General features: G+C 36.5%; 1 protein-coding gene across 1 annotated transcript in view; it reads right to left on the reverse strand.

Moving 5' to 3' along the window:
* NUP62CL (nucleoporin 62 C-terminal like) overlaps nt 1-14,936 on the reverse strand; it is a 77,721-nt gene that overhangs the window by 27,040 nt on the left and 35,745 nt on the right. Inside the window, exons 4-9 of the mRNA XM_035005321.1 lie at nt 14,742-14,840; nt 9,934-10,093; nt 2,925-3,075; nt 2,597-2,646; nt 2,322-2,456; nt 474-585 (exon numbers count right to left, since the gene is read on the reverse strand). Of these exons, the coding sequence (XP_034861212.1) occupies nt 474-585; nt 2,322-2,456; nt 2,597-2,646; nt 2,925-3,075; nt 9,934-10,093; nt 14,742-14,840 (707 nt within the window). The remainder of the gene's footprint in view (nt 1-473; nt 586-2,321; nt 2,457-2,596; nt 2,647-2,924; nt 3,076-9,933; nt 10,094-14,741; nt 14,841-14,936) is intronic.

Raw genomic sequence — 14,936 nt, forward strand, 5'->3', positions numbered from 1 at the left:
GGAAAAATATATTTTAAGACTCAAATAGTTGACTTACCAAACTTTTAAGACATAACCCAGTCATAAGTTAAGGATTGCCTGGATATACCTAATAAACCCAAACATACATACTCACACTTACATGAATCCATAGAAAAACATGTAAAAGGAAGAATGAAATAGCCAATGAGTAAGGGAACAGAAAAGTAAGTGCAGGGACATATTTAGCTATGTGAAGAACAGGGAGAAAACCCTGAACATTTAAGGAGGAAAGTCGTCTTTTTTTTTTTTTACGCTCCTGAGAATAATCACAAAATCTCAAACTTTTCTGCTCCTAAATCTTTCCTGCCCCACTTAACCATACCCCAAAGTTCATATCTGTCTGTAGAGGCAGGTAAGGAGCACAAGAAGACAGCACTAGCTAAAGGAACTCACAGAATGTTAAGTTCACACTAAAATCTTGGTTGTCTAAAGAGATAAAGCAGTTCACACACCGGGTCAGTAGTGTCAGCAGGACTTCCAAATGTATTCAGGTGCTCAATAATGTCCTTGAGATCTTGGGCCATTCGTTTCAGCTGAGCATCTATATTTTCTGCTAATTTATAACTGAAAAAGCAGGTAAAATAGAGATTAACAAGAAATGCTTTCGCCGCTATGTCTCGTTACTGACATACAAAGATGATCCTGCCAGCTGGATTTTCACCAAGTCCCCCTGCCTTCTAAGTAGGTCTCAGTTATGACAAAATGGCACATTTTTATGTAGGCGGCATTCATGACCTTATTATTACCATATTCTAAAAAGACTCCATAGGTGAAGGCTTTTAAGCATCTCGGCATTTTTATAGTCACCTATTTACCCTCTGGATAATGTCCTGGGGAGCTCTGAAGCAATGAAACTCTTTTTAGCTCTTACAATGAACTCATAAGACATTTAGATACATGATACAGTTATTCGGTGTTTAGGAGTATTCAATAAGTGCTGAGATGTCTTCAATGATTTTAAATACGTAAATTTTCAAAGTAAAACCTTATATAAATATACTCCATCATCCAACAAAAGATGTTTTGAGAAATGAGATTAACAATAATCAAAGGCAGATAAATCTGCTAAGTTCATAGCAAATATTAGTTGGCTAAATTCTCAAGATTTCCACCTGAACTATTTACACACATACATACATACACACTTAACCTAGTCAATAATATGTTTATGAATTAAAGTGATCAGAGTTTTTCAACCTTAATGTCTATAAAGATAAAAGGATTCAATGAGATTTATTGATGACTATCTATCGCCTTTCTGTCCCAGAGTATTTAAAGGTAATTGGTTACCTTGATTGGTGAAGGTCCTACTGAAGATTCCATCACAATATAAATCTGACTACATAAAAACAATTGGAAAGAACTATGTTTCATTATTCCTTCAAATTACAGTTAGGTACTCATGGCCAAAAGTGTAAGTCTCTAGGTTTCAAAAAATGAGAGAGTGCATAGAAAGCAATGCAAAGAAAAAAAAAAAGATTCACAAAGGCTGAAATACAAAAGCAGAAATAGAACTAGGATCCATACAGATTAGCCTTACTTACCATATTTAATGCACCTACAAAAAAGTTAATTAGCAAGCCTTTAGAAAATAAGCTCAGTCTTAACTCACTAATAATTCAGTACCAAAGGGAGTCTGATTTGGTCTCAGTCTGGTTTATGTAGCACATTCAGACAAGTTTTCCTAATAACACTTTATTATTTGGCCTGATTACCAAATTTCAGTTCCGGAGAGATAAAGTTACTGTGGGGACACTTGATAATATTATCAACAAAAAGACTGAATCTCACACACACACAAAAATATATTCAGCCCAAGACACTGACAAAATCATTCCATTTTTGAAAGCTGTACAGTCTGTCCCCAGATTAACAAATTGCCTTTAAAATAGCCAATGATTTATCACTGAAGCAATTGCATGAACATTAGGTTTAAAAGAGTCCATATAAACAGGAGACCATAAATATCCCACGATACTATGACACCACACACATAAAACTTGTATTTCTAATTTAAGAACAAACTTGACAAATATAAAAACTTTACAGTGGTCGAGTATAAGCTTGAGATTAATAAGTGTACAAAATGCTATAAAACAAAACTGCCAGAATGATTACTTCATTTTCAAGCATCTTGAAAAGTTAAACGGAAAACAGCCAAATAAGTTGATAAATGGCAACTACAAGAATTTGTCCTTTTCTACCAATTTTTATTCCCTGCCCTTCAATTCTATTTTTTCCCTTTTTTTTTAAAGTAGCTAAGTTTTGTCCCATTCCTTGATCCTTATTCAGTTACTTACGTCTTTCCATGCTCCTGATCTGCATGCTGCAGATAAGCAGACCCACTCTGGTCCTTCACAAACTCCTCTAAAGGGGTCAAGAGATCTTCCAGTTCCTTCTGCTGTGACAGGATAAAATCCAATTCTTGTTCCAGCCTAAAAAAAACAAGTCAATGGAAGGGCCGATGAAAGGAATTTGGAGCGTCAAAATCAATGTCAAAAATTACAACAAGGAAAAAAGAATGGACAAAGAAATAGATCTTTAATCTTTCAACCTAGGGAGTCTAAGGTTCTACCTCTGCTGATCCAGTTTCACTTTTTCCACTTCTCCATGTAAAGTAGTAATCTATAAAGGAAAACAAGAATACAATAATGTAAATATTTGAATTTATGTTGTAATTTTAAGGCAATATTAATTTTCTCATATACACTTCAAATATGAACAATTTCCTAATTCAACTCGTTACAAAGGAAAATATTTTTCAGTTGATCACCAATATTGGGATAGAAAATTAACCACAAAACACAGGTCTGTGTACAATGCTCTTGTACAATGCAGGTAGATTAATGAGACTTTGAAAATACTTGTACAATACAGGTAGATTAATGAGACTATCTTCTTACCTTCTCACCATTTTCAATCAATGTACGGTCCCAAGCATTGACCTGAGTGGCCTGGTGAAGAAAGTACCTCTCTTGATCCTCTAAATCAAGGTTCCATTTGTTTATCAGACCCTCCAGCTGACCGTATGTCATTACGGGAGTTACAATTGCACTAAAAAAAGGATACAGTAAGATCATATGATCATATTTTTAAAAGTATAACTGTATTTTTTAAATGAATAACATAGGAGGACTTAGAGAAGAAAATAACACATGAGTTTTTCAGACCTGCTCCCCAACAAAACCAGCATAGGTGGTCAAGATTATTTTAAAAACAACCATTTCAAAATCTTTGGAAATGACCCTAAAGGAATATAGCAAAAAAAAAAAAAAAATCTATTAAGAAATCTACCAAATTTCAGTAAGAACAGCTAAAGTCTGTGCCACAGCTGCTCCCTTCCTTCACCCTCAGCTCAGCACGATGCAAGCTCCATCTTGGGTGCATGTGGCCAGAGACAGGACTCCCTCTCCCCATAGCTTTTAGTCAAAATGATCCATTCCCAATCTAAGTAGCATCCACAAAACAGAGTAGGCAGCTGATCTTCCATCCTCCACTGGGCAGAACCGAGGAGAACTCTGATTCCCCTGCTAGGTAGTATCAGATAGGCTAAGCAGGCAGCTGATTTGCCAGCCCGTGACTGGCAGAACCAGGCAATGCTCTGATTCCTTTGCTGGGGCAGTGTCAGCAGGACTGAGCAGAGAGGTAATCATCAATTCTCTGCTCAGTAGAGGCAGGTAGTGTTCTCTTTTCTCTACCAGGGTTCTGTCAGCGAAGGCCAGTGACAAGCTGAATCTAAATACCCACCCAGCAGCAATAAGACTTAATAAAGCAGAGCGAGAAAGGATTAGTTACCGTTAGGCTTCACCGCTTGTCTTCAGTATCAGTGGGACCCAATGGGGAGCTTAACCTCTATACACACCTGGCATCACTGAGACTGAACAAAGTAATGCAAACTGGAGCTAGTAAGGACTCCACTTCCCACAACCCGAGTGTCAGCAAGGCTCAGTGGGGAGCTTAACCTCCACACCTACTGGAGAAATCAAGGCTGAATGAGGCAGGGCAAAGCAGGGCTAGTCAGCACTCTGACCCCCTTTCTCCCCAAAGCCTGTGTCAGCGAGACCCAGGAGGGAGCTAGGCTTCCATACCAAACCAGCACCAAAAGGCTGAATGAAGTGATAAAAGGCATAATAGTTGATATCCTGCTTCCTCACTCCTTTTGTGCCAGTGGTGCCCCAAAGGAAGTTGAAATTCTGCCTCTACCCTGCAGCAACTAAGCAGTATGAGTTAGTACCCCACTTCCTCTTGTTCTGGGGTCCCAGGGACCCAGCTGAGGGCTAAGCTTACATCCCCACTTGAGGCAATGAAGTGGTGTGACCCATTGCCCCACTTTCATGGGGAATGAATCAGCAGGGCTGAGGGGGTAGCTGAACTTCCATACCATTCATCTGCATCGAGGCTTTACTTGTACTGGGGTGGTATGGGCAGGGTCTAGTAGGAAGCTGAAGATACAAACATGCCCAACCCTTGTACTACACCCCAACAAAAGGATTACTTGATTTGAAAAAAAGACTCCCCTAACATAACAGACATAAATGTCCAGAATACAACTGAAAATTATCTGTCCTATCAAGAACCAGGAAAATCACAACTCAAAAGAGAAAAGACAATCCAAAGGCACTGACAGTGAGAGGTATCAGACATTGGAATTCTCTGAAAAGAATTTTAAAGCAACCATCAAAAAATACTCCAATAAGCAATTATGAATTTTCTAGAAACAAACGAAAACTAGAAAATCTCAGCAAAGAAACTGAGGTTACGAAAAACAATCAAATGGAAATTATAGAACTGGAAACTAAAATAACTGAAATAAAAAGCTCACTTAGAGAGTTTGATACTAGAGTGAAGATGACAAAGGATAGAATCAACAAACTTGAGAGTAGATCAATAGAATTTACAGAACAGCAAAGAGAAAAAGACACAAAAAATGAAAAAAAAAATCTAAAGAACCTAGAGGACAATAATAAAAGAGGTAACATTCGTACCATCGGAGGATGATAGATTAGAGAGGAAAAGAGAAAATGGGATTGAAAAAGTATTCTGAAAAATAAAGGTGAAAACTTCCCAAATTTGGCAAATGACATAAATCTACAAATTTAAGATGCTGAGCAAACCCCAAACAGAATAACTCAAAGAAATTTGCACTAAGACACATAATACTTAAATTTCTGAAAACTAAAGATAAAGGAAGAAAAACAATCTTGAAGGTAGCCAGAGAGAAACAACACATTACTTAAAAGGTAATACCAATTCGAATGACAGCATATTTCTCATCTTAAACCATGGAGGCTAAAAGGAAGTGTCACAACATTTTTCAAGTACTGAAAGAAAAAAAAAAAAAACCAAAAACTGTTGACCACAACTTCTCTATCTGGTGAAAATGTCCTTTAGAAATGAAAGGAAAATAAAGATATTCCTTGCAAGATTTTTTTGTTGCTGGCAAACCTACCCTCAAAAATTGGCTAATCAGGGCGCCTGGGTGGCTCAGTTGGTTAAGCGACTGCCTTCGGCTCAGGTCATGATCCTGGAGTCCCTGGATCGAGTCCCGCATTGGGCTCCCTGCTCGGCGGGGAGTCTGCTTCTCCCTCTGCCCCTCCCCCCTCTCATGCTCTCTCTCTATCACTATCTCTCTCAATAAATAAATAAAAATCTTAAAAAAAAAAAATTTGGCTAATCAGGAAAAAAAAAAGAAAACAGAAGAAGGCTTGGAACTTCTTAAAGGAAAGTCAAAATGAACAAAAAGGATAAATATAATAGACTATCCTACTTCTCATGAATTTTTTAGGTCATATTTGATGGCTGAAGCAAAAGGTGTAACACCACATAATGTGGTGTTCAATGTACACAGAGAAATACTTGAGACAATTAAACTTAAAAGGTAAGAAGAGTTAAGGGAGCTAAATGGAATTACCAAAGTGGTAAAATGTCAACATGACTAGACTATTAGAAGTTACGTATGTATACTGTAATACCTAGAGCAACTAGTAAGAAAATTATACAAAGCAATATACTCAGAAACACTATAAAAATAGAACAAAATGGAACCCTAAAAAATGTTTGAGTATCCCATAGGGAAATTAAAAAACAAAAGAAAAACAAAAACAGAAGTAATAAAAGAGCAGACTTGAGCCCTAACATATCAGTAATTAGCTTAAATGTAAATGTGCTAAATATACCAACTAAAAGGCAGAAATTGGCAGAGTGGATAAAAATTATGATCCATCCATATGCTATCTACAAGAAACTCATTTCAAATACAGACACAAATAGATTGAAAGTAAAGCGATGGAAAAAGATATACATGCAAGATTAATTTTTTAAGAGATGGCTATATTAATACCAAATAAGGTCACTTTCTTAGAGCAAAGAAAATTACCAAAGAGGGACATTGCATAATGATAAAGGAATCAAAGCACCAGGGAAGGCCAACAATCCTAAACATGTAGGCAACCAAATAGCAGAACCTCAAAATACAAAAAGCAAAACAGATAGAGCAAGGTAGAAACAGAGGATTTCACAATTCTAGTTGGAGACTTCAAACTGCCACTCTCCACAACTAAAAGAAGCAATAGAGAGAAAAGCTGCAAGGATACAGATCTGAAAATACAATGAAGTAGGAACTCATCATCATATATAAAACACTCCACCCAACAGCAGAAAACACAACTTTCAGGTGCCCATGGAACAGCCACCAAGAAAGACTCTAACTTCATTATAAAACGAACCTGAACAAATACAAAATGACTCAAGTCATACAGAGCATGTTCTTCAACTATAATAGAATCAAATTAGAAATCGATATTGAAAGAAAATATGAAAATCTGCAAGCACTTGGAAATTAAACAACATACTTCTAAATAATCTATGGGTTAAAGAGGAATTCGTAAAGGCAATTTGAAAAGTAGACAGAATTGAATGAAAAGGAAAATAAAACATAACAGAACATGTGGTACACACAGGGGCACTTGGGTGGCTCAGTAGTTGAAGTGTCTGACTTCGGCTCAGGTCATGATCTCAGGGTCCTGGGATCAAACCCCACATCAGGTTCCCCACTCAGCGGGGAGTCTGCTTGTCCCTCTCCCTCTGCTCCTCCCCCCCACTCATGTGCTCTCTCTCTCTCTCTCTCGCCCTCTCTCTCTCTCTCAACTAAACAAATGAAATCTTTTTTGTGGTACACAGCTAATGCAATGGTGAGGATATTTATAGCATTAAACGCTTACATTAGGAAAAGGGAAAGGTCTCAAATCAATAATCTAAGTTCATACCTCAAGAAACCAGAAAAAGAGCAATATGAACCCAACACAATCAGAAGGAAAGAAATAATAAATAGTAGATATCAATGCAATTGAAAATGAAAACAATAGAGAATAATCAGTGAAACAAAAGCTACTTCTTTGGGAAAGGATGAATAAAATTGATAAAAGAAAGGTATGGAACACCAATATAAGAAATGAAACAGCTATTAAAAGCACAAAGAGCAAATACTACAAACAACTTTATAGTCATAAATTCAACAACTTAGAAAACCAAACCAATTCCTTGAATACCACACACTACCAGAACTTATCAAAGATGAAACAGATAATGAATAGTCCTAGAACCATTAAAGAAATTGATTTGTAACTTAAAAGCTCCCAAAAAAGAAATACCCAGGCCCAGAGGTTTCACTGGAGAATTCTGCCATACATTTAACAAACAATTTTTTATATAATTTTATACAATTCCTTCTATAAAACAGAAGAGGATACTTCCCAGATCATTTTATGAGGCTACTATTATTCACATATCAAAAATGAAGACAGAATAAAAAATGAAAGAAAACAAAACTATGGACTAATATCTCTCATGAACTTAAATATCAAAGTCCTCAGGCAAAATACTAGCAAACTAATCTAAAAATGTATAAAAAAAATTATACACCATGACCAAGTCAAATTTATCCTATGTATGTAAGGCTGCTCAACATCTGAAAATCAATCAATGTAATTCACTATATTATTAAACTAAAGAGGAAAATTCCTAAAATATTGTACCAATTGAGGCAGAATAAAATTTGACACAAATATGTCCAATTGATTTTTGACAAAGGTGTAAAAGTATTTCAATGGAGGAAGTTGAAGACTGCCTTTCAACAAATGATGCTGGAAAAATTGGACACCCAAGACAAAAAAAAATGAACCTTGCTCTAAAACTCACACTTCATACAAAAATTAACTCAAAGTGGTTCCTGTTTTAAATGCAAAATGTAAAACTGTAAAATTTTTAGAAAAAAACAGAGAATCTTTGGTATCTAGAGTTAGGCAAAGATCTCCTAAACTTGACATTAAAACATGGTCCATTAAAGGAAAAATTGATAAACTAGACTTCATCAATTAAAAGTTTTTGTTTGGCAAAGTACCCTGTTAAAAAGACAAAAAGACAAGTTACAGATTTAGAGAAAATATTTATGAACCACATATCTGACAAGACTGAACCTAGAATATATAAAACTCTCAACACTTGAAATTAAAAAAAGAAATTCAAGTAGAAAACAGACAAAAGACATGACATAAACAGGCACGTCACCAAAGAGGATATGCTGGTGGCAGATAAACACATAAAAAGATGCTCAACATCATTAGTCATCAGGAAAATGCAAATTAAAACCACAATGAGATAACATTTCACATCTATTAGAAGGGCTAAAATAAAAAATTGTGACAACCCCAGATCCTGGTGAGAAGGTGGACAAGCTGGCTCCCTCATACATTGCTGTCAAGTGTGTAAAATGGCACAGCCACTCTGGAAAAGAATTTGGCATTATCTTAAAAAAAATAAACATGCAACAATTCTACCACCTAGTAACTGCACTCTGGGCATTTATCCCAGAGAAATGAGACTTACATTCACACACAAAAAAACAAAAAACAAAAACAAAACAAAACAATACAAAAACAGCTTTATTCATAATAGCCAGAAACTGGAGACAACTTAGAAGTCCATCAACAAGTGAATAGTTAAACTATAGTACATCCACAATACCATGGGCTACTACTCAGAAATAAAAAAGAACAAACTACTGAAGCACATAACAAACTTACCTCAAGGAAGTATGACTAAAAAAAAAATAAATAAATAATGCCCAAAGATCACATAATATAGGATTTATTTGTGTAACATTTTTAAATGTCAAGATTATAGAAATGGAGAACAGATTCATTGTTGCCCAGGGTCAGGGAAAGGAGGGATTGGTAGTAAGTGTGGCTATAAATGGGCAACAGGAAGGATCCTCATACTGATAGAACTGTTCTATATCTTGATTGTATCACTGCACCAATAGCATTGCAAGATGTTATTATCGGGAGATACTAGGTAAGGGACACACAGGATTTTTTGTATTATTTCTTAGAAGCACATGTGAATCTACAAGGGTCTCAAAATAAAAGGTTTAATTAAAAAAAAACAATTAGAGAAGAACATGGCATAGGTTCTAAGAATACAGCCTCTGGAGTTCAACTGCCTGGATTTTAATCCTGGCTCTACCATTACCAGGGGCACAGTAAAAAATTTCTACGTGCTCCAGTTTTCTCATCTATAAAATGGGAACAAAAATAGCACCTACCTCATAGAGTTATTGTGAGGATTAAATGACATGATGTTTGTAAAGCACTGTCACATTGCTAAACATATAGTAATTGCACAGTAAATGTTAGCTGTTATTAGTAACAGTAATAATCACATTATAATGGTAATAAAACAAAGGTGTGCTATTAATCGTTCCACTTCCTAAGCTACAGAAATCCTTTATCTGCTCCTTCGACTGGGTCATTTACCTAACTTTCAAACACTATTCTAAAGCTACACAAGCAAATTATACCTTGTGTATGATAAATAAAATGAAATTCACGCAAATTTTCCAAGAAACAGGCTTACTTAACAGTCGAAGTAAATGGTAGGGAATTAATACCGACTGGAACAATGTTATTAATCCCAGATGATGTCAGTGACCTTAGGTTCAAGGTAAATCCACTGGTGGTTGTGGTAGTAGTGGTGGTGGTCGTGACAGTGGTGGTGGTCGTTGTTGATGTTGTAGCTGGAAAATAAAATGCACGTTAGTAAGAGATGAGAGATTTATTTTATTTAGTCCTTGATCATTCAGGATAAAAGCTAGAGAAAGCGTTTTTTATTTTATTTTTTTAAAGATTTTATTTATTTATTTGAGAGAGAGAAAGAGAGAGCGCACATGAGAGGGGGGAGGGTCAGAGGGAGAAGCAGACCCCCCGCTGAGCAAGGAGCCCGATGCGGGACTCGATCCCGGGACTCCAGGATCATGACCTGAGCCGAAGGCAGTCGCTTAACCAACTGAGCCACCCAGGCGCCCTAGAGAAAGCGTTTTTTAAAATGTGAAATTCAATTCAAAGTTGCGCGACTTAGCACTCAACACTGTTGTAATATGAAGTGATATACAGCAGGCCAGACATCTGGATTAACCTTTCTGCTAAAAATTAAAAATCCTGGATGTGGGTGTAGAAAAAGAAAATTTACAACTTAACCAGACCTATAATCATTAAAGAAATTGAATCAAACCTCAAAACTCTTCCCATAAACAAACCTCCAGACCTAGATGACCTCACTGACAAATTCTACTAAACTTCTAAGGAGAGAATAATTACAATCTTATACAAACTCTGTACACATCTATATCTTTGCATACTTACATGAATATTTCTTGTAATTAATTCCTAGAAATGAAATTGCTGGATCAAATGCTGGATCAAAGGATCAGCATGCTATAAATTTTAATATATCTTGCCAAATTGTCCAACCAAAAAGATTTTGCCAGTTCACATTTCTATCAGTCGGGCAGAGTCCCTGTTTCTCTATGTTAGAGCCCATACTGTTTCTCTACAATATAGCCCATGCTAGGCATATATCTTCGCCAGTCTAGTAGGTGAAAGAAAGCCTCTCAAGGTTTCATCTACATCCCAGACCTCTCTCTTATGTGTCTTTTTCCATTGTACCCCTACTAAAAACCTAGCCCTCTCTAGATGACATCTTCACTATATTTCATGGCCTAACTCACATTCTTTCTTCCCCCATATTTGCCACCCACTTCTCTTCTACTCCATCATTATCCCTTGGTTTTCTGAACTTCTCATAGCACTTTCGGTTTTTCCTACACACTGAGCACTTAAAAATTCATAGAAAACTGTGGCTGGTGGGGACTGCAAATGTTTTCTTCTTTTTGGTTCTCTGTGTTTTCAAATGTTCTTGGTAATCAATAGATGCCGCTTCTGTAACAAGAAATTTGTTATAAAAATACATTATAACATGTACACGATTGTTTCTTTTACATTAGCCTTGCTTTCCCAATTAGCAATATTTTCAGGTTAATGGCCTTACTAGATAAATACATAAATCATGCTGCCTGCCGAAACATGCATAGCCTATACTGAGGGAAACTGGCCGACTCCATTCCTGCTGAGGGATCAAGCTCAGATACTCTTTCTTTATTCCAATAATTCTGTCCTTTGCTCCTAGTTCACAGTTGATTGGGACAAGGTGGGCATCCGAAGTATGGTATCCATTTCATATACTACTGGCAGCCTATACAAGGGTCTGGCACAGAGAGCTCTAGCCAAGCAGGGATAAAATAGGTCAGAATCTCATTTTCAAAAATTTAGAACTATGGAAAGAATCAGACTATAGGTAGAAATATGGAAATATTTCCAGAAATATGGAATCAGACTGTAAGCAGAAATTTGGAAATATTCCCAAATGTGTAGAAAGAATCAGACAATAGGCAGGGGGGGTTGAAAGAACCAACAGAGGACAGATATGAAGTAGAATTGAGGAGTCTGAGCAACTCAAAATTAAGAATAAGCTAAGGGGCGCCTGGGTGGCTCAGTCGGTTAAATGCGTGCCTTCTACCTTTAGCCCAGGTCATGATCTCAGGGTCCTGGGATCCAGCCACATCAGGCTCCCTGCTTGGCGGGCAGTCTGCTTCTCCCTCTCCCTCTGCCCCTCCCACCCTCGTGCTTGTGCTCACGCATACACTCTCTCTCAAATAAATACAATCTTAAAAAAAAAAAGAATAAGCTAAAATAGTAAGGTAGAAAAAGAGGTAAGGAAACCAATGGGAAGTCAGGAAAGAGAAGACTAAGGGAGAAGAGCAGAATTATGTTTATGCAATAGATTTAGGTTCCTAAAGCTGCCTTTAGAACAACTCTTAAATTCCAATTTCTTTAAAGTTCAGTGCCATGATAATACCTGTGTTAGATTTCCAAAAGATTCCATTTCCCTTTTGGCCACAAGAATCCTTACAAGAATTCCCTAATTCTTTGGGTTAGCCTTTGTGAGGGTGGAATGAACACCACAGGGAAAGAGCGTACCCAGTCACAAAGGATTCCCTGGGGTCATTTATCACTCAAAACACTGGGAAGATTACAGATTGGATCCCACGTGGCATTCTTTACAATCCTATGTCATCACAATCTTCATCGGAGAATAAAAATCTTATCTGAAAAGAAACCCTTCCTCCAGAAATACTGAAACTTAATCACACTATGGAGACCCCTCCTTTATTGATTAATTCATTCAAACACTGTGTTAACTACTACATTCAAGACAGAAAACAGAAAAACAATTAAGAAAAAGAAAGAGTCCTTCTTATAAAGCTTTTCGTCACCCAAAGGTTGTTTGTTTTGTTTTTTTAAAGTAATATGTATTTCCTAGCATGGACAGATGTGCAAAGATGACATATAAGAAAACAGCAGATTCTAGGATTACATGTGTGTATATTTATAATGATCCCATTTTTGTAAAACAAATAAATTCAATGTACGTTTGTATGTGTTTGGAAAAAAAGGCTAGAAAGATAAACACCAAACCGTTCACTCTAGAGACAGTGAAATACGTATATATTATATATACATGTGTGTATGATTTTTATAATAAAAAAAAGCAACTACCATCACTACCAAAACATCTCCACAAAGATGATGAAAAATACCTTTAGGAAATTAATACCTGTCAGCCTAAACATAAAAGAATCTTGAGTCATAAAAAAATGGTATGATTATTTTAACCTTTTTAAACAGTGTTTACCTTTGTTCCTTATTTTTTACAGTATTTTAAAAAGGTGTAAATTAGCTCTGGCATAGGAGATAATACTCAAATAACAATAGCAATTCAATTAATACCAAAAAAGCAATGGATTTGAGAACGAAAGGTTCCCTCACGGTCTGATTTTGCAAGTTATGACTTTGGTCTAAACTAAATACAGTCAACTCTACATTATCTGTGTAGTAAAAAGGAAGCACAGTTCTATAAATAATACAAAATAACTGCATGCCACATTTGCATTTAAATAAATCTCATTCTGATGGTCTTAAAGATCATTATATAAAATAGTGAAAACCTCCTTTAAAACATCCTACTACCCAATTTTCCTATCCAAGCAAACATTTTCCATACAAAAGATATAAGACTGATAACAAGCAAGCTTCTCTTAAAACTTGCTGATTATACTTAGGGCAGAGAATAATCCCAAATGACAATAAATCTGCAGACACAGACACTTGAAAGCTGCCCTACAAGGCTGATTTGTGAGGTGAAGAGTCTAAGCAAGTAAATATGCTTGGGGAGAAGGAACGGTGAGTAGGGGAGAAAAACCAACACTGGGTTAAGGGTGTCAAGTTGAGATACGTCTGATGAGGAGATGGGTATATAAGGTAATGGTAGATGGAATGGCCAGGAGGGATGGCTTAGTAGCAAAGGTACCAGTTTGCAGGAAGGAATTTGAGACCTAGCTGGGGAGGGGATGGGTTATGGCAGAGTCACCAAAGAGCCTGCCAATTCATACTTCAGTGACTCAATCCACGGCTGAAAGAATCAGTTCTTTGCTCAGCATTTTACGGGGGGAATTATGGGTTATGGTATTTGCAAATATGGTGACCTGTAAAGTCCTCAAGACACACTCTTCACAATTCTCATAGGTTGGCCAGTTGCCTCATACACAGCAGAAGCTCAGTTAAGCATCATTCATGCAAAAGAATACATAAATAGATGGCGGACATCTCTGTTTAGGAATAATTACTTTAAATTTAAAAAAAGAGTGACTTTTAATTTATACCAGGTTTGAGGAAAGATTTGTTCAGCCTTACGTAAACTTTTAAAATAAAACAAATAAGATTTTCCTAGAATGGAGTCTGACTTAAATGGTAGGTTTAAGTAGCAACTGACCCCTAACCACCCAGCTCACCATAAGATATAAGGCTATGACTAGCCAAGTTCTCGTCAACCTACAACCTAACTAGCTCTTAACTGGCAGAAACAAATTTAGGATGGAAACTCCTGTAATCAGCTTTAGGATAGGGTCAACTTTAATACAGGTCAAAACTTAAGTTTTAGGGAAAAAGAACTATCAATCCCAATATATTGGGTCAATGTAGACACTATGATCAATAATAAAAATTCTTAAATTTAAAAGTTGACAAGACTTTGGTAGCAGTGTTGATTACGGTCATCTCAAAGAAGTAGCTTCATTGGTATCAAATGTCTCACTACACTTTGGCAATCATCACTTTTGGTGTACCTTTTGCATACTCTGATGAAATGATCATAACTTACTTAAACAGTCCTAAAAACTATGGAATACTACACTCTCACTGCTTGTTACACAGCACATTTCCACTGAGCATCCAAACACATCACACACCCCAATAATTCTCAAATCTTACTAGAAGCAGTATGAGCTGCTCCACCTGCTCCAGGGAATTTTAATCCAAATCCCAAAGTTATGCCACCAAATGTTCCAGTCGAAGTTGTTGGAGCACCAACTGCAGAGAATAACATAATATTACCTTTTACACTTTAATTTAAAAACAGTGAGTAATTTAGATAGAGTTTCTTTGATCTGAAGAGTCCTTTAGAAA

The sequence above is a fragment of the Mirounga leonina genome, unplaced genomic scaffold (assembly GCF_011800145.1).
Source record: "Mirounga leonina isolate KUSES-001 unplaced genomic scaffold, KU_Mleo_1.0 Mir_101664, whole genome shotgun sequence".
NCBI classification, from domain to species: Eukaryota; Metazoa; Chordata; class Mammalia; order Carnivora; family Phocidae; genus Mirounga; species Mirounga leonina.